The 20,635-nt window shown below is 50.0% G+C and overlaps 1 protein-coding gene across 2 annotated transcripts in view; it reads left to right on the top strand.

Moving 5' to 3' along the window:
• Nucleotides 1-20,250, top strand: part of RNFT2 (ring finger protein, transmembrane 2) — a 68,000-nt gene extending 47,750 nt beyond the window's left edge. Inside the window, exons 8-11 of one of the 2 annotated variants that reach the window (XM_059139203.1) lie at nt 6,985-7,134; nt 8,319-8,384; nt 8,519-8,620; nt 17,344-20,250. In XM_059139203.1, the coding sequence (XP_058995186.1) occupies nt 6,985-7,134; nt 8,319-8,384; nt 8,519-8,620; nt 17,344-17,478 (453 nt within the window). In that variant the 3' untranslated portion in view covers nt 17,479-20,250. The other variant, XM_059139204.1, reaches the window with a different exon arrangement.
• Nucleotides 20,251-20,635: the final 385 nt, after the last annotated feature.

Raw genomic sequence — 20,635 nt, 5'->3', positions numbered from 1 at the left:
GAAGAAAACCATACAAGGGCAAGGACAGAAGGACAAGAAGAAGCAAAGAGCGGTTTCCAATAGGATTTGTAGATGGATCGGATGTTAGCTATCAGAGAGGATAATCAAGATGATCTCAGGGGTCTGAGCACACGGAGAGGAAGTACCTTGCCAAAGGTATACAGCTAGAAAGTGGCAGAGCTGGGATTCGAACCCAGTCCGTAGAAGAGAAGACCTGCCTCCAAATCACAGGCCGCCTACTTGGCAGCTGTGTCCATGTGCTCAGCCTGCTCTAAGAAAATACCAGGACATTTCTTTCCTATGGCTCTGGAGGCTGGAAGTCCCAGAATCAAGGCTGATTTGGTTCCTGGTGGGAACCCTCCTCTTGGCTTGCTGATGGCTGTCTTCTTGGCATGTCCCCACATGGTGGGGCAGGGGGCAGTGGTGGAGAGAAAGGACAGGAGCGCACAAGCTCTTTGTCTTTTCTCATAAGGGCATCGATTCCATTCCTGAGGCCTCCAGCCTCATAACCCAATCACCTCCCAAGGGCCCCATCTCCACGTACCATCCCAAGGGGGTTAGGTTTCTACATAGGAATTTTGTGGGAGAATTGATTCAAGCCACAGCACCCACTAAGTAGCCGTAGATGAACGCTTTCAGGTTTTGGGGTTGTGTTTTGTATTGTTTGGCTCAAAGCAACTACCATGATATTATTGCTTAGGATTCCGTGGGTCAGGAGTTCTGTCAAAGCCGGAGCAAGGACAGCTGCTCTCCGTGCGGTGTCTGCTGGGGCTGGAGCCCCGACGAGGGCCTGTTCCCTCACAGGTGTGATGCATCAGCGGCCAGGGCTGCAGTGAACTTCCCAGGCTCTGTATCCTAGACCCCCAGATCTGAATTCTCATTGTCGACTGGGTTCCTTGCTTCTTTCTCCTCCCTATAGTCTCAGAACCTCTCCTTGGAAATATTTTATCTGTTTATTTCAGAGAGAGAGAAGAGAGAGAGCACGAAAGCATGAGCAGAGGAGGGCGGGGGGCAGAGGGAGAAGCAGGGAGCCCGACACAGGGCTCGATCCCAGGACACCAGGATCATGACCTGAGCCAAAGGCAGACGCCTCACTGACTGAGGCCCCCAGGTGCCCAAGAGCCTCTCTTCCTTTCTAGGCTGGGACATTCCAGATGACCCTTCAGTCTCATTCTGATGTCCCTTAGTTCTTTTGAACCTGACATTTCTCATCTCCCAAAGAAGCTGGCATTGATCATGTTCATCTTCTCAGATGTTCGTGAGATTCCTAACTAGCTCCTGTCACATACGGAGGCCTCCCTGGGTACCTGGGTCTTAGGTTCATTTGCTCATTTGATCCTCAGACATCCCCCCACACACACCCCTCCGTGTGTTGGAGACAGGTTGCCCTGGCTTGTGAGAGCCGATGATTAAGTTTTCAAGAAACGTGCAAGCGGGTGTGAAACCCTTGGCAGCTTGAAATGGGCCTTGTGGGAGTATTTACGCCGTAGAAATTGACAAACACACAAATCAGGGCCTTCGTTGGTTGTTTTCCAGGGACCTGGTTTGCCAGCACACCACTGCGTGTATGTATGTGTGTGTGATATATGTATGTGTGAGTTTGTTCAACCCCATTTACAGATTAAGAAACTGAGGCTCAAAGCCATTAAATTATTGTCTAAAATCAATTAGTAGGTACAGATCTGACCTTACCTGCTGTGCTGTCTTCCTTCTCTAGATGAGAAAGTGTGCCCCAAAGAGATTCATAAACATATTCATAAAGCTGTATAATATTATGAATTGCAATGCAGAAAAATATCTTCCATCTCCGTCTACCCATCCTTGATACATGACCCTGCTAACAACCATCCGATGATGTGTCCCCTCCCTCCTCACCCCAGAGTTCAAGTCCTCTTCCCCAATTCATTTCTCCTGCTTCTCAGCAGTCCTCTCTCCTGCATTTGCCACCCCCTCCCAGAGTCAGCCCTCTGTTGTTTCCTTGTTTCCCATGTCACTCTATGTGTCCCTGTGCCCCCACCCCCCAGTCCTCGCAGTATGGAAGTCAGCACCGACTCCTCCGCCTTCCCGTCTCTGCCGCTCCCGCCCCCTGGATCAGAATCCCAGCGGAGAACCCTGCGCGCCCCAGTCCTGTGGCAGTTGTTCCTGTTCCCCTTCACGGGTGGCAGGGCGGGCGGGAGGGAGGAAGAGGGTGGCGGGGAGCAGACGGCTCACAATCTGATCGCTTCTCCTTGCTCCCTGACACCCCAGAGAAAAACCACACATTCCATTTGGTGGTCGTCAGAAATAACATGCTTAAGAAACCTGGAATTACAAAGCTGCTTAATTAGAGAGCGATGGTTTCACTGGGATATGCCCAGTTTTCCCTGGGGGTTGTATCTCCTCCAAGTGCCCCCCCCCCCCACCAGCAGCTAATTGCTACCTTTGCATGGTGCCACGAAGACACTCACTCCCTTTATTTCGTCGTCGTCTGTGACATCAGTGTTCACTTCTAAAGAGACATTCTCTCTTCCACCTCTCCTTCTCCATCAGCGAACTTGAGAAGCTGACACGAGGAAGGAGAGTGGACTCCCTAGCCTCAGAACGGTCCCCGGCCACAGGACGAGCATCCCCTCCCTGTCAGGTGCTGGCAACACGACCGACTGTGCTGAGGCCAGTGGACCAGGGACCACACTTTGAGTAGCACGTCTTTTTCAAGGTCAGCTGAGATGATACTTTCTCTTAGGTCTTGGAAGACTTACCTAATCACTTCTCCACTCCTACCCCATCCTCCAACTCTGGCCCCCTCGTGCTCAGCTCTAGCTGAGTTGTACCACACTGTGTTAAAATAATTTGTCTAGCATCTGGGGCACCTGGGTGGCTCAGTGGGTTAAAGCCTCTGACTTCGGCTCAGGTCATGATCCCAGGGTTCTGGGATCGAGCCCCACATCGATCTCTGCTCAGTGGGGAGCCTGCTTCCTCTCTCTCTACCTGCTTCTCTGCGCAAGTTAGGTTGGACATTGGGAGAGACTGAGCTTTTGGCCCAGAATGAGCTGGAACATGCAGTCATTGAGTGAGCCTAGATGAGGGCAGTTGAAAGCATGGGGCAGCTGAGGCTGAGGTGATGCAGGAAAACGAAGCTCACAACATCAGTATTCAGCAGAGCCCGGGGCCTGCTGTCAGGACGCGGACAGAGTTTGAGCAACCCTAGCCATCCGCTGAGCTGCTGTACCATTGCTTCCGCTCCACTGGCTTGTAAAACCAGCATGGTGCCCATCCCCCCGCATCTCTGCTTTCCCAGTCTCCTCCACCTTGCCTCAGGCTGCAGAGGAAACCAGAATACCCCTCTGAGGGGTATGTCCAGGGATCAGAGACTGGAGGGGGTAGAGGGCCCTCACAGCAAGGGCACAGCTAGTCACAAAGGTCAGGATGAGGGGACAACTGGATGCCCTTTCTTGGTCCCCCTTCCTAGGCCCATCAAGATGGAATATAGTGGGGTAGATAGAAAGTCTTCATCTTCATCCCAGACATCATCCATCTGATGGATAGACAACATGTTTTTATAATCTTTTTCCCCCTCTAATGTAAACGTATCCTATGCTCAGTACAAAAAAAAGAAAAAATTGGAAAAGGCAGAAAAACACGAAGATTATGGGGACATTTCCACTCAGAACTATTATATCAATATTTCCTTGCGTCAATAGGTACCCTTCGCCAGGATGATTTTTTACCTTTCCCTTTTGAAATTTTTAGACTTAAAGAAGCATTGCAGAAATGGTGCAGAGTCGTCACATACCCTTCCCCCAGCTCCCCCTAATGTTAGCATCTAGTCTGACCACAGTGCAGTTAGCAAAGCCAGGAGATGAACATCACTGCTGTTTCTATTAACAAAGTGACAGACTACCAGATTTTGCCAGTTGCCCCACTAACGTCTCTTTCATACTCCAGGGATTATTGAATCCAAGATCCCTCATTGCGTTCATGTGGCATATCGTATCTCGTTATTCCTCTCCGACCTGACAGTTCCTTGATCTTGTCTTTGTCTTTTGTGACCTTGACACTTTTGAAGAGTGCTGGACATTTCTTTTGCAGAATGAGCCTCCTTTTGGATGTATCTCTTTTTTTTTTTTTTTTAAGATTTTATTTATTTATTTGATAGACGGAGACCACAAGTAGGCAGAGAGGCAGGCAGAGATAGAGGAGGAGGCAGGCTCCCTGCTGAGCAGAGAGCCCAATGCAGGGCTCGATCACAGGACCCTGAGATCATGACCCGAGCCGAAGGCAGAGGCTTTAACCCATTGAGCTTCGCAGGTGCCCCTTGTATGTGTCTCTTATTCATGACTCAATTCATGTTTTGTAAATTGTTGACCTGAATAACCACGGAGGTGATACTAGGTTCTTCTCAGAGCTTCTTATCAGGGGGTCCAGGCTGTTGACAGAACTTACTGCTGGGGGTGTAAATCTTGATCATTTGGATCACATGATATGTGCTGGGTTTCTCCACAGTTGAGTTGCTGTTTTTCAGGATAATGTTTGAATGGCTGTATGGCTTTCCATTATAGCTCTCACCATAACAAACCCTCTTGTTGTACATTTATTTACTTGTGTCTATTGGTACTGTTACAAAGAATGCTGCTGTGACCTTCATACACATCCCAGTGCACATCCTGGATAATTTTGTTAGGATGAATTCCTAAAGATAGAATCGCTGGAGCAAATGCTATTCACATTTTTAAGGCTCTGTGTGCCTGAGGCAGGGATGGTTGCTTCTTTCTATGTTTGTTTGTTTGAATCAGCTTTATTAAGGTGTAATTTAAATAAAAAAAAAAAAGTGCAGTTTTGAAGCATATATTTCAATGAGTTTTTTTTAATTAACATATAATGTGTTATTTGCCCCAGGGGTACAGGTCTGTGAATCATCAGGCTTACACATTTCACAGCACTCTCCGTAGCACATACCCTCCCCAATGCCCATCACTCAGCGACCCTATCCCTACCCTCCTCCCCCCAGCAACCCTCAGTTTGTTTTGTGAGCTTGAGAGTCTCTTATGGCGGGGTGCCTGGGTGGCTCAGTTGTTAAGCGTCTGCCTTTAGCTCAGGTCATGATCCCAGAGTCCTGGGTTCGAGCCCCGGATCAGGCTCTCTGCTCAGCAGGAAGCCTGCTTCTCCCTCTCCACTTCCCCTGCTTATGTTTCCTCTCTCGCTATGTCTCTCTCTGTCAAATAAATAAAAATTTAAAAATATTTAAAAGGGCACCTGGGTGGCTCAGTGGGTTAAGCCTCTACCTTCAGCTCAGATCATGATCTCAGGGTCTTGGGATCGAGCCCTGCATCGGGCTCTCTGCTCAGCGGGGAGCCTGCTTCCACCCCCACCGCCTGCCTCTCTGCCTACTTGTGATCTCTCTCTCTCTCTCTCTCTCTCTCTGTGTCAAAGAAATAAATAAAATCTTTTAAAAAAATTTTTTAAATAAAAATCTTTAAAAAAAAAAATGGTTTGTCTCCCTCCTGACCCCATCTTGTTTCAATGAGATTGTTGGTTTTTTTTAAGATTTTATTTATTTGTTAGAGAGAGAGAGAGAGAGCACACAAGCAGGGGGAGCCACAGGCAAAGGGAGAAGCAGGCTCCCTGTTGAGCAAGGAGCCCAATGCGGGACTCGATGGATCCCAGGACCAGGGATCATGACCTGAGCCAGAGGCAGATGTTGAACTGAGCCACCCAGGCTTCCCCATTTCAATGAGTCTTGGCAAATGTATACACTTGTATAACCACCATACCAATCACATTATAAAATATCACTCCCCAAAATTCCTTGATGGCCCTAATAGTAAGTCCTCCTCCTCACCCCAGGCAACCACGGATCTGATTTCTCTCACAACAGATTAGTGTTAATCTATTCCAGGATTTCATATAAATGAGAATTGTGCAATATGTATTCTCTTATAACTGTCTCCTTCCATTGGACATATGCATGTGAGATTCAACCATCAGTCATCTCTTCATTTTTATTCCTGAGTAGTATTCTGTTGTATAAATACACCACAATTTGTTTATGCATTCCTCCGCTGATGGACATTTGGGCTGTTTCCAGCTTGGAGGTATTATGAATAGAATTTCTATATGATCATTTGCCTATAAGCAGACATACATTTTTTTCTCTGGGGTTCATACCTAGAAGTGGAAATGCTAGGTCATAAATAGATGTATGTTTAAATTTATTAGACATAACAGGATGGGGTTATTTTCATCTCATTTTATAGCTGAGGCCACAGAAAGCTGGAGGGACTTGTCCAAGAGCAAAGGGAGGAAGGGAAATAGAATTGGTTGAGTACTGCTCCGTGCCAGGCACGTGCTAGATGCTCTCTGTGCACCTGCAGAGCAGTCTGTAAGACAGGAGTTGTGGTTCCCCTTCTGTAGATGAGGAAGCCGGGGCCCGTGAACTTGCAGCAATGCAAACTTCAAACCCAGCCCCATCTGAATCCCAAATGCGACTCCTTCGCCCAGATGTCCCCCTGCGTTCTTGCAGACAGTAGCTGGGAAGGAGAGCGCATATCCCCGTCCACCTCTAGGCCTGCCCTTACTTGCCTCCTATCGTCCATCTAGCTCCTGCCCCGGAGGCTGGGCCCTCCGTGATGCCTGGGTCAGCCCTTGAGACAAGGGCAATCTGTGTGTGGGGCCAGGGACGGTGGCCCCAAAGCCACAGCAGGCACCAGGGAGTGACCCACACCCCAGCCCTCTGACAGAAGTGTCCAGTTTCTCCCTCCCTGAAATGTGATCCTCGGAGCTTTGCTCCTTGAGGTTGGTGGGCAGTGGGTGAGGGCGGCGGGCAGGGGCCACGTCTCCCCGGCCATATCGCAAACCCATTAAGAGCAGGTCTGAGTGCTTTCCAAAGCTGATTAATGGCCTGCCTGTGACCTGGGACATCATTACTGCCCAGGCTGGGGGACCCCCGGCTGGGTCCTTTGGGTCTTTTACAGCTAATAATAATTGATGCTTTCTGTGTGGTTGCAGGGCAAGTTCTATCTGGTCATCGAGGAGTTGAGCCAGCTGTTCCGATCACTTGTCCCCATCCAGCTGTGGTATAAATACATCATGGGGGACGACTCCTCCAACAGCTACTTCCTAGGAGGCGTCCTGATTGTTCTCTACAGCCTCTGCAAGGTGAGGTGGGCCAGAGACTTAAGGGCTGTCATGAGGAAAGTCCACACATTTGCCAGGTCTTGGGGGCAAGCAGGGAGCTTGGAATCTTTTTTTTGTTTTAAATGGGGGGTGGGGTGCAACTCCTTGGCACTGAGCAGGTACACAGGGCTGCACTACCCCCACATCTAGTTCCAAGACATTTTCATGGCCCCAAAAAGAAACCCTGTACCCATTAAGCCATCTCTCCCCATTCTGCTCACTACCATCCCCCAGCCACTGGCAACCACCAGTCTGCTCTCTGTCTCAGTGGACTTGCCTGTTGTGGACATTTCGCATAAATGGAATCCTCCGCCGCGTGGTCTTCTGTGGCCGGCTTCTTTCACTTAGCATCATGTTTCCAAAGTTCATCCACATGGTGGCATATATCAATACTTCATTCCTTTTTGCGGTTGAATCCACCCTGATTTCTTGCCCATAAAGCTCACCAGATGCTCTCCCTTCACATATTTCCATTATTACTCCTGTATTTATGGGCGAGGAGATGGGGGCTCAGAGAGAAGCAGCTCGCCCAGCGTCACTCTGCTAACGATAACAGAGTGGGTTTCACACCTGGGCAGCCTGCTTCCAAAGCCTGGAGCTCTTACCTGTAGATGATACTCCCCCCTCCCAAACATGTTTCCATTCCTAGGTACAAATCGGGTTTTTCCCCCCACCCATAAACACATCGTCCTCTTTCTTTTCCCTTCTCTATTTCTGGCTCTAGAGAATCCTGGGGGAATATATTCTTCCCTTCTCTTCCTCCCAGCAGGATTAGCTGGGTAATCCATGCCCTATCAGCCACCGGGGCTTCTCTTGCCTGCTGATTCTGATCGACTGGCAATGCCTGACTGGGGAGCTGGCCGGGCTTAGAATCAGGGTTCTGTGATCAATTAGCAATGCCTGTGCTGGGCGTGGCAGTGGGAAGAGGTAGAATGTGTGTCATGTATTTGCTTTCCTGGCCCCGGTAGCAAGGGAGACTATTGACAGAAGGCAGCAAGCCAAATGCCAAGCAAAAGTGATAGGAATGAGGAGCTCCAGGTGGGATAGAGTGTCCTGAAAATGTTCATCGTCAAAGACAAGGGGTCAGTGGGGGTGGTTTGGGAGTGGTAAGAAAGATCCTAAACAACCCTTGGAGACTTTCAGCCATCACTCCACTCTCTTTTCAGTCATTTGACATCTGTGGTCGTGTGGGCGGAGTTAGGAAAGCCCTGAAGCTTCTCTGCACCTCTCAGGTGAGCTGACTTCAAATGGCCCCCACTGAAGTCAAAAGAACCAGGAGCCAGAGATAGCTCTCTCAGCGCTCCTGAAGACATTGCTCCGGGGAGGGTCCGCAGCTGGCCGTATCTCTGTCTCCTCCCTCGTACAGAATTACGGCGTCCGGGCGACTGGGCAGCAGTGCACAGAAGCCGGTGATATCTGTGCCATCTGCCAGGCCGAGTTCCGGGACCCTCTGATCCTCATGTGCCAGGTGAGTGGGATTGGGTGGGGCCAGCAGGGTACAGAGGCTGGGGGGCCTCTAGGGCCATGTTCCATGCAGAAGTCCCATGTGCCTCTCCAGTGACCAAACCTCAGGTTCTGCGGTGGGTCTTTGGGGACGGGATGGTCAAGACTGGAGTCAGATCGGACAGGCTCTGCCTCTTCCTCGGTGGGTGGCCCTGGGCAGGTTCCTTCACCTCTGTGAGCCCTGGATTTATCAGTCCAGCCTCAAAAATGACAAATTTAGTATGCCGTAGTCAGATTCGTTGGTGTAGGAATTCAGGCAGCACTCTGGACCCTTCAAGGGTAGATCATTCCATCTTCCTGAGCCTTGGCTTTTCTTGTTTATAAAATGGGCATCGTAATATCGACTTCATAGAGCTATGATTGTGATTAAATGAGATCATCAGTGAAAGAGCAAAATTTGAATTAGTCACCTGTAAAAATGGCTCTTGTTAAAATTTTTATCATCACTGTAATTACTATTACCGTTTGTTTTCGTTATAAGTTGCAGGCCACTAAACCATGGCAATGAGTACTGGTTACTCCCTTTTAACTCCCTAAAGGTACCCCTCCTCCTCCTGACATCAGGGGCTAAGATGTCAGTTCAGCAGATGTATACGAGCCAAAGTGTCCTATCAGATACTGGGGAGGCGAGGCAGAGGGCACACAGACCCTGTTCCCTGCTCTGGCAGCTCACGGTCTCCTTGGGGAGACAGACACATACATAAATAACTATGAAACAAGGCAGGCAGTGATAAGTGCTGTGTAAGAGAGATTCATGCAGCATCCCAGGGGACCGGGACAGAGAGCAATGAGTTCCAGGCTGGGAAGGCTTTTTGCAGCAGGCACATTGGTAGAAACAGGAGCACGGCTGCTCCCCTATTCGGTGACCACCACCAACCCCCATGCTGCCCCCCACCCAGGGGTCAGAGGACAGGGAGGTGAGGTCCTTTTCTGGCATCAGCAACATTTCTTTCTTTCTTTCTTTTTATGTTTGGGAGATGTTAGGAGGTTTCTTTTTTGCATTTTATTTATTTTTAAATTGAGAATATATTTGCATGACTCAGAATTCAAACTGAGGAACTCATGAGTTGGCAGGCACAGGGGCTACGTGCAGCATGGGACCAAGGTCGGATCCTGGAGCAGAGAAAGGACAGGAGTTGGAAAACCGATTTGAGGTAATCCAGACAGAGTTTGGAGTTCAGCGGTTGGTCACGCATCAATGGGGATTTCTTGGCTTTGATGTAAAAGTGAAGCGAGCTGATGATGACCAAACAGTGAGGGGCTAAATAAGGATGCTCTGCACGATCTTGACAACTCTTATCTAAGTCTAGAATGATTCCAAAATGAGAAGCTTATTTCTTAAAGCATTTTAAATATACCAGAAGGAAAACAGTCACCGGCCTCCTACCTCCCCCTAGCTTCCTAGTTTCTTTTATTAAATCTTCATAGAGATGCTTTATGGAATTAAAACACTCTATGTTCAAACACACACACACACACACATCATTTTCAGAAAGACCTATGTTGTCTCATACTCTCCCCCAAACTGTGTTCTGTATCCTTCCTCGTTGACTGGGAACAGTGTCTTGAGAGAGCCTCCTCCTTTGCCTATCATCCCCCTTCCTGGATGGACCACCGTTGGTTTTACCATTCCACTATGGATGGGCACTTGGTAGTTTATAATCTTCCGTAATTACAATGGTGGCTGCCAGGAGAGGTCAGAAATGGAGAGACCTACAGCAGCTACCCGGGCCCGTCGTGTGGACTGAATGGATTGAGCCAGTCAAGCATTTAGAGCTACGCCTGGTCAGGGTTCAGTCCATATCGGCTCTTCCTGGCACGTGTTTCATTTCACACATGTGCGGGCTCTCGGTAGGATAAATTCCTAATGGTGGAATTACGAGGTCAGAGGGTATCCAGTTTTGACAGATATTGCTAAATTGCCCTTCATAAAGACTGTATCCGTTTACGCTCCCGGTGCAGATCACGACACGACCTCTTGCCTACCAACACACCGCACGTGCCAGCCTTTCCTGAGCCTGGCCAATCTGACAGGTGACGAGCACAATCTCTGTGCGGTTTTTAATTTGCATTTCCCTAATTACGAGTGCACTTGAGCATCTTTTCATATGGTTCAGAGCCATCTGTATAGCCTTCTCCGTGGCAGCGATGATTTGAACATGATGTCAAGGTGAAAGTCTTGCTTCTTCCTTTCTGGCAAGCTCTCCCAGCCTTCATGTGTTTGCTTCTCTCCCATTCCTCTCCTGGTGCCATGACACCTTCCCACACACGGTGGTGGTCGGAGCCACAGCCTTAGCCAAACTAGTCTCACTCTGCTGCCAGGAGCTGGGCCTGGGCTGGCGGAGATGACTTCCACAGGCAAAAGGGCCTCGTTAATTCCTGAGCAATTGGAAAGAATGAATGAATGAGTCAAGTGTTTCTTCCCCAGTCAGAGTCTTCCCTGACTCTGCTTCCCCAGACTAGCCGGTTCTCCCAGCAGTATGGCCTCAGAGATCCTTGTGGTTTTCCGTCATAGCGATTATCCCAGTTGTCAGCTAGTTAACTGGGCAACTGGTTGCACAAGGTCTGTCTCCTCTTGGCCAAAGCATAGGCCAACTTGAGAGGGGTGACCGTGTCTGTTTTGTTAGCAGGAGAATCATAGCACTGACTCAGTGAATATTGGATGGATGGATGGATGGAAGGAAGGAAGGAATGGGATGGACAGAAGGGGACAGATGGTATGAGATGGACGGGCTGGAGGAATGGATAGATGGACGGTTGGTTGGGATGGAGATGGACGGTAGCCAGGTCGAGAGGTGGGTGGATGAGTACAGAGGTGCATGGACAGAGGTATATGTATGTGTGGGTGACTGAGTAGACAGACAAATGATGGACCCACCTGCGGGTGCATAGGTGGGTAGATGTGGGATTGGGGGGTAGACGAATGAATGGGTAGATGGATGGATGAATGGATAAATGAACAGGAGAGATGAGTGAACAGGTAGAGAAAGAGCCCACCAGGCTAAAGGAACATCTATCTCTCCTTCAAAGGGACATCTAAGTAGGCACAGTGTGTCACTCACACACAGGCCCCACCTCCCTCCCCGCCACCATCCCCCCATCAGAGCCTGGGAAGCAGATTGTCAATGGAAGCGGGTCAGGCAGACACTGGGCATGCCCAGAGGTTAGAGCTCTCCACTCAGGCAGAAGCACCTGCCCAGTTAGTCACTCCCCAAGTACCTGTGCCACGCCTCCTGCCCAGCGATGGGACATCAGGGAAAGGGCACTTTGAACACACAGTCAGAAACTTGGCTTATTTAAAAGACTTCTTTCCACAGAGAAAAGTCAGAGTACAATTAGCCCTTGGTCACTACAGGTTTGTTTTGTTTTGGTTTGAGTATTGATAATGTAAAGGAAGGAGGGCAAGAGAATGGTAATTTCTATCGGTTTTGTCTTTGCGGGTGCCTCACACTTCCTGCTTTATAACAGGCCCTACTCCTTTCCATCCTTCCAGACACCGTGTGGGGGGGAACAGTGACCCTCTTCTACAGAGGCAGAGGTAGGCTCAGCAAGGAGAAAGGACAGACTTTCCTCAAGGCTCCCCTACTCCTCGGCAGCAGAACCAGATTCCAACCCAGAGCCCCGGATTTCAGAGGCCAGGACCTTTCCCCTTCTTGCTTTGAGATGTCCTCAAGGCTGCATTACGAGAGTAGAGCCCCTTTCCTGGAAATTCCTAGGAGCGTGCTATGCCCCGCGCAGCGAAGCCTGTGCGCATCACCTCCAAGGAATGAAGGAACAGCTGAGCTGCGATCGCTCAGCACCTGTGCTGACTCCTCGGTCCGGGCATTTCTGCATCAGGTGCCTTCCAAGTACCCACGGCCTCCCTGCACTGACTTTGCAACCCCGAGCCACACATTTCATTGCGGCACTGACCCTCTGTGTCCTCGGTCTCCCAGGAATGGAAATGTTTGCCCTGGGCAGCTTGCAGGTTCTTTAATAACAGTCAAATGAGATGACGTGTCTATCTGTGTGTGGGTTTTGAAAAGCATAGCATGTTATGCCAATACGCAGTGTCAGTGATTAATTCTAAATCTGGACAAAGCTAGCCAGGTTTGTGTGATTCAAGAGGATCTGTGGTTAGGGCTGGGTGTGTATGTGGGTGTGTCCCTTGTCTGACAGTAGCCCCACTTTCAGTAATGTCATTTTCAAAACCAAGGGCTACAGACATCCCTGTCCACATTGTCCATGTGTGACCAGTAGAAATAGAACGTAACGGGCAGAGTGTTCACTAGGGAGGCAGACACCTCTTGTATCGGTTACCCGTTGCTGCCTAACAAATGACCCAGCACTCTGTGGCCGAAAGCAGCTAGCATTCATCGTCTCCTGGTTTGCGTGAATCCGAAATCCAGGCACACGCAGCTGGGTCCCCTGCTTCAGGCTGCAGTCAGGACACCAGCCAGGGTCCCATGGGGGAAGGCTCTGCTTCCAAGCTTGGTCACATGCCAGTGGCGGGATTCAGTTCCTCATGGGCTGTGGGACCAAAGGCCTCCATTCCTCGTGGCCAGAACCGACCCCAGCTTCCTTATCACACTGACTTCATCAGAGTGAATATGTGGGAAGAAGGTGTGAGAGCAAGACGGAAGGCCCCATCTGCTGTAACCTAATCTCAGAAGTGATGTCCCATCCTCTTTACTGTATTCCGTTTGCTTGAGGCAAGTCAGTAAGTACAGCCGCATTCGGGGGAGGGGCAGCCCACACCGGATGTGAATCCCAGGAGGAGGAGATCACTGGGAGTCGTAATAGAACTCAGCCCACCACATCCCTGAAGCTGAATTCCAGCCTCACTGCTTAGCAGCTGTGTGCCCTTGGGCTGGTGGCTCTCCCTCTCTGAGTCTCGGGGGTCTGTGAGGTGTCATGAGACTGTACTTAGACGACGCCAGCAGTGCCTGGCACAGCATCTGTGCTCAGTGACGGAGAGGGCCCAGGGTCCTTACCTGTACTCCTCACCTGAACCATCCACCCAGACCTGGCCTGGCTGTTTCCTTGTTTCTCAGCTCATGCCGAACATCAAGTGCCGGGCTAGGAGATGCCCCTCTCCCATCCCGAGCCTCCTCTCTCCCGTGGGGGTTAGCTGCTGTGCTTGTGAGGGCTCTTGTCCCCAGCCCTCACTTTACCCGCCTGCTCCAAATCTTTGAGCAAGACTTGAGGAGTCTGGATGGAATTCAGGGGGCAGGGAGGGCGGCCCAGGCAACCCCAGGGGTTCACCCACCTCCATGCCCCAGGAGGCGCAGCCAGGGAGTCGTGACTGACCGTCCCCACTGACCGTAAACCCACTGATCCTACACTTCGCAGCCCAGGAGGCCCCTCCTTTCCCTCCCTCTGTAGGGGCTCATCCTTCTCTCCAGATGCTAGAAGTATCTGGAGGGATGATGACCTCCTCCCTCCTCCCACTGGGCCGCTGGGTCGACGTGTGGTCTTCAAACCTCTTTATTTGGCACTAGGTTCCATCCTGCCTGATTCTCTGAGGAGGGGACCGTGAGCTCCCAGAGGACAGTGGTCAGGTCTTAACTATGCCAGTGTCTCCAGAATCTGCCCCCTGACCTATGTGGGAGGACCTTCCTTCATCAGCTGCATTTACAGTCCCTATTCTGTGCAGGCTCGGGACTGGGCAGTGGGAACACAACAGCGGTTGCTGCCCTTTTGAAGTTTACCGCCCAGATGATAGGCAGGACAAATGGTAAATGAGCAGTTAGAAGAGTGGTTCTCAAAGTGTGGCCCAGGTACCCCCTGGTGTTCCCTTTCACCTTCATGTGCTTGTGTAATCTTGTGTTTTCAATAGATCTTGGTTTCCATTTCTAATATGATAAATATAGCCAGATTTGACCCACATATACAAAAGCCCTTTGAGATCATCTGTGATTTTTTAAGACTATAAAGGGGTCTTAGGACCAGAACATTTGAGAAATACTGACTGAGACATGGGAGAACCTCAGTGATTGGTTTTTTGAATGAAGGAATGAAAAGCTTCTCCTTTCCCGCTCACCTGACTCAAGTATTGAGCTTCATGTGAACACGGCTTGTGTTGCTTTCTTCTACGTAAGTACCGCCTTTTCCCAGGGAATGAGGTTAAGTCTCATTCGTTCATTGAGCGAGCATTTCCTGAGCATCTGCCATGTGCTCAGAACCTTGTTGGGAGCGTGGTCCCTGCCCTCCAGAAGCCCTTAATGCAGCGAACAAGACAGATGAGTTTGCAGATCATTCCAGAGGCGTGCGTGTGATGCTGTGAGAGAGACCCGCCCCAGGAGGTATCTAGAAGTGCTTAGATTTTCAGGAGACAGTAAGGCATGGAACACAGGGGACATCATGGAGAAAGGGAGGTGTGATGTCTTAAGCTAAATCTTCTGCAAGAAGTAGGTGCCCACCAGCTGATAAGGACGGAGGAGGGGCATAAGAGCATCCCAGATAGATATTACAGCTTGCCCTGAGGCTTAGCAGTATGACTAAGCTTTGCACTGCAAGTCATCCCGTGTGTCCGTGACATTGGCTGTCCGGGAGGGAGTGATGAGGAGGAAGAGGAGAGGGCGCCATTGTGGAGGGCCTTGAGTGCCCTGGTTAGGAGTCTGAGAGAAACTGCTGGGCCTGCTGACCCCTGGGCCCTGCCCTTCAGACCATAGCAAGAGTCCGGGCACATCCTTTGAGGCTATATGTGGCCTGCTCACCTCCTGCCGCCCACTTCTTACACTCTCCTGTTGTAGCCATGTTGGCCATCCTTGAATGCCTCAATGCCTTCACATCTGAGGAGCTTGGCCCAGCTCCTCCCTTAAGCCTGGTGTGCTCTATCCCTACCCCCTCTCTTCACCCGTTCAACTCCTAAACATACTTCAGGCCTTAACACACATCCCCCCCCGCCCCCCGCCCTTGCAGGAAACCTTCCTAGATTACTCCCTGGATCAGACTGGTCCCCTGTTGCATAGGTCATCATGGAGCTCTCCTTTAACACTGTTTACAGTTAGGCAACTACTGCACATCCTGCTAGGAATGGGTTTGTAAGAAGCTTACAGTCTGGCTTGAATAATCTCTTCTGTATACTAGCCAACAATGATAGCACATTTACTATTGACCAGGCATTGTTCTAAGTGCCTTTTTAATTTCATTTTTTAAAACTTTTTAGGAAACAATATTCGGATTTTCATATTATCATTTTAAATTATCACTTTTATTTTGAAAAATGTCAAAACTACAGAGCAAAAGGACATAGAATGAACACCCTTTTATCTTTCTTCTAGATCCACTAATCATGAACATTTTGCATTTGCCTTTTCTTGATATAAATGTTCTTCCCCCTTGCCTATTGAGAATAAATTGGCGACATTTTGATTCTTCATCTGAAAATATTTCAGTGTTTATCTTTGAAGAACAAGGACATTCTCCCTCATAACTGCAATTCTATCATCACACCCAGGCAATTTAAAATTGATGTAAAATATTATCTAATGTATGGTATATATCCAGATTTCTCCACCCGTCTTCAAAATATCCTGCATAGCTAGGATTCCGACCCCCCATCCAGGTTCCAAAAGCAAATCGTGTACTGCCTTTGATTATTATGTTTTTAATGTGAAGCAATCTTCCTATGAGAGGAGTACTCTTAGCAGCATTTTGGGGACCCCTGGCTGACTCAGTCAGTAGAGCATGTGAGTCTTGATCTTGAGGTCCTGAGTTTAAGCTCCACATTGAGCATTGAGCTTACTTAGAAAAAGGGGTGATTCCCTCCACTTCCTCATGACCTCTCATTTTATAGATAAGGAAACTGAGGCATTGGGAGGTTGAATCATTTGTCCAAGTGATATGGCCAGAAAGTGGGAGAACTCACTGATATTTCCAGCTTTCCTGCCTTTCCCTTAACCCCTGAGCTCTGACTAAAGGCATCTTTTAAAGATGAACAGGCAAGGGACGCCTAGGTGGCTCAGTGGGTTGGGCCTCTGCCTTTGGCTCAGGTCGTGATCTTGGGGTCCTGGGACCGAGCCCTGCATCAGGCTCTCTGCTTGGCGGGGAGTCTGCTTCTCCCTCTCTCTCTGCCTGCCTCTCTGCCTAGTGATCTCTCTCTCTTTCTGTCAAATAAATAAATAAAATCTTAAAAAAAAAAAAAATGAACAGGCAAATCCTGTTCAGGTCACTCCTCTGCTCAGAGCCCTACCATGGCTCCCTACTTCTTTCCAAATAAAAGTCAAAGGCCTTGTGATGCACAGAGAGCCCCATGCAATCTGTATCCTTCCATAGCTTCTCTCACCTCATTCTCCATCTCCCTCCCTCCAGTCCCAGGCTCCGCAGCACAGCAGAGATACTTCTGCCTCAGGACCTTTGCATAAGCTCTTCCCTCTGCCTGTGGCACTCTTTTCCCAGAGATCCTCAGGGCACAGTCTTCACCCAAATGTCAATATTCAGTGAAAGTCCTCCTGGCCCCCCATGCTGAACATAGCAGCCCTCCCAAGTACTCCCTAGCCCCTTCCCCCAGGCTTTTCTTCTCAGCACTTATCACATTCTACATACATTCTACATTTGGGAGATTCATGGGACCAGTCATCTCCCCAAGTAGAGCGCAAGCTCCATGAGGGCTGGAGTCGTCTGTTTTGTTCACTGCTATGTCCCCGGCTCCTAGGACCAAGGTTGGCACATAGGGGACACTCGTCCTGCTTGCTGTCCCCACAGCACGTGTTCTGTGAGGAGTGCCTCTGCCTCTGGCTGGACCGGGAGCGCACCTGCCCGCTCTGCCGCTCGGTTGCTGTGGATACTCTGCGCTGCTGGAAGGACGGGGCCACTTCGGCACACTTCCAGGTGTATTAGGGCTAAAGGACAAGGAACCCGAGCTCCAAGGCACTCTCTGGAAGCTGAGGGATGGCCTGCGTGATTGGGTTCGGCTCCAGGGACTTCCTGGAACACAGGCCTCAAGCGTTTACTATCCTGCCTCCTGCCTTTGTCCACCTCCTTCCCTAAAGCCAGGCCCCTGTGCTCCTGACCTTCACCTTTCTCTCCTGTCCTGTGGCATAGTGTGTGCATCCTCGGTGCGGCCATTCTTCCCCTGCAAGCCTCCTGTATCAGATCTGGCCTCCTCCAGGAGGCAGGGTCTCCTGCCCCCTCCAAGGGAAGGGACTGGTGATAGACAGGTCCTTCCTGTCGTTATTTTAACTCATAGCGATTTGATGCTGCATCCAGGGAAGGGCCTGGAGATCACTGCCTCTCCCCAGATGGCACAGGTCTGCAGACTGGAATTCACTGTGGAGCACTTCCCAAATACAAATGCAGGGCCCCACGTTGTCCCTGCAATAACTGAGCATACCAAGCGCATTGTGCCGGCTGAGCGTCCGGCTTGTATCTCTTGTAATCCTCGCAAAAGCCCTGGGGTGGAGGTCCTATTGTTTCCTCTGTTTTACAGATGAGGAAACTGAGGCACAGAGCTCCATGTGGTCACTTTCCCAGGGTCACGCAGCTAGCAGGGGTGGATCCTCTGTCTGGCTTCAGACTCTCATCCACCATGCTCACCCGCTGCTCAGACACTATAGGCGTGGGGCCCAGCAGATGTAGCTTTTTAGAAGCACGAGAGGTGATTTTGATGCCCATCCATGGCCCAGGTGCATAGCACATTTGGTTTGGGCCCCACTGAGGATGCCAACAGGGAGCACTGGCTCTGGAAATCTAGCTGTGGCTGGATTCATGGAAAGAGTTGGTCTTTAGAATTGCCATTTTGCTGGGCTCTGGCTGGGATGCTCCATCGCATTTGGGTATCAAGAATGACCAGCTTTGGTCCCGATGCAGATTTCACTGGATCTCCACACCTGTCCCCATTTCTCTCCTCCTCCTTCTATTCTCATCCTGCCCCTCACTTAAGTCTCAGCCCGTCAACAGTGCCTGTAGCCGTCACCGTCTACCCTGATGGCCTTGCGAGAAAAATGGACAATTCACGTTATGGATTTTTCCACAAGCCTGGGTGGTGGCGTAGAGTGCAGTCGCGGTCAGAGTTTCTGTAATCTTTATAACAGAGAGGTTGATCTCGGTAACAGAACAGCTTCTCCACCTGTGCGACCCTCCCTGCTTTGAATGTGGGAGAAGATGGCACAGGTAATCACTTAGAAGCTTCTGGAATCTTGCCTGCCCTAACCCTCTCCCCACTCTCTTCACTCACCATCAACCTCAGCACAATGGCTGGTGCCAGCGGCGTTACAGAGAAATCAGTCTTGTGGCTCAGGAGCAGATTAGCAACAAAGCCCCAGCAGAAATGGTAGGAGACTTGCTGCCATCTTGCTCTCAGCCAGTAATAAGCCCACCCCATCCCTGATAGTTTCAGGACATTTGCCCCCGTGTGCTGTCAAGCCAGGACCTTTTCCTGTGCCTGACATCCCTGGCTCTTTCCTGGTACCCAGCAAGACATCCCTCCCAGGGCAGCATGGCATCTTTCAAGCTCTGTTACTATGGCAATGGCTGCGATGTTACAATCCCACTTGCCTGGATAATCAAGTCGGAAGGGGAAGCGGAGGGAAAGGGGGCCGGGTGGATGCGGCTACTCTGGTCCCCCTGCCTTGAGGAAGAACCAAAGGGAAGCAACGGGAGCTTCTGTGGCTGGTTTTTTTTTTATCAGAAAGATCACTGCCTGCAGATGCCATCAAAGAGACACAAGAAACTGAAGCTGGAGAAGATTTATTAACGTGCTAGCTTGTGACAGAGTGGATAAGGCAGAATTCTGATTCCAAACTCTGCATGACTTTGGGAAGCCACTTCACGTCCCCATAGCCATCTCCAGGATGATGAAACCTTGTGTGTGAATCTGCTGGAGCCAGAAAAACTAACAATTGTGGAAGGGTGGGGAAGGCACCCGTGGGTTTGCCAGTTTCACTCGTGCCACCAAAAAAATAGAGAAGAGAAACCCACATGTCTCTAACAATCTTCAAATAATGAGCCATGCCTTTGACGTTATGAACAGTGTCACACGTGGAGGATACGTGGGGGCAGGTGGGATGATTTAGTCTAGAATTTTACTTATTCATTCCCCACCCTCTGGGGGGAAGTTCCGTCTGGAGGTTTTCTTTTGGATGGGAGGAACTTCCGCCCTAAGGAGGGACAGCAGCCAGTGAAGTGTCCCAACCATCGGGCTGCATAGGTTCCCCACCATGAGGGTAAAAGCAGCCAAGGGTTGTCATTGGAAAGAAGAACATTCTCCATTGCCCATCCTGGCTCTGCAACTCCTTTGTTATAAGCAGGATTAATCACATATTGGATCGGAGTATCCTGCTCTTAATATTTTATGATTCACTGACTCAAGTTCCTGAAACTCTTGGAGATGGCCCTCTAAATGTAAAAGATTTGGGGCATAATAAATGTGAGACTAAAAAGGCAAGCTTTGGACCTGGATGGAACAGGCTCATTACCTTCATAAGAGGAGAAAGTGAGAGACGCTTGGAGGCACCAGGCGCCTAAGACTTCGGGTTGGGAAAAGGACATGTAAAGTGAGTCCTGGGATCTCTCAGTAATTTTGCTCTGGGCTGAACAGAGCTGCCTTTAGCGTTTTTAATTTTCCCTTAAGTTCCCTTCTGCCAATAAATATCATCTGTCGATGAAACTTGGGTTCGTGGTCTCGAGTCTCCGTGCGCCTCTTGAAGCCAGGTGGGACTGTTGGAGGAGAAAAGCTGAGAAGCGGTCATGCAGTGGGTGGCTGGCTGCTCCCAGTTTTGCCCCCAAGCAGATCCATTCAGATGCACGTGCTTTATTAAGCTTGCTCCCCGGAGAAACCAGCAAAGGAGGGGGAAGAAACCAAAAGGAGGGTGACTGGGGTGCCTGGGTGGCTCAGTGGGTTAAAGCTTCTGCCTTCGGCTCAGGTCATGATCTCAGGGTCCTAGGATCGAGCCCCACGTCGGGCTCTCTGCTCAGCAGGGAGCCTGCTTCTCTCCTCTCTCTGCCTGCCTCTCTGCCTACTTGTGATTTCTCTCTGTCAAATAAATAAATAAATTCT

This window comes from Mustela lutreola, chromosome 11 (genome assembly GCF_030435805.1).
Source record: "Mustela lutreola isolate mMusLut2 chromosome 11, mMusLut2.pri, whole genome shotgun sequence".
Classification (NCBI taxonomy): Eukaryota; Metazoa; Chordata; class Mammalia; order Carnivora; family Mustelidae; genus Mustela; species Mustela lutreola.
This window is presented reverse-complemented; position numbering and strand designations above follow the sequence as displayed.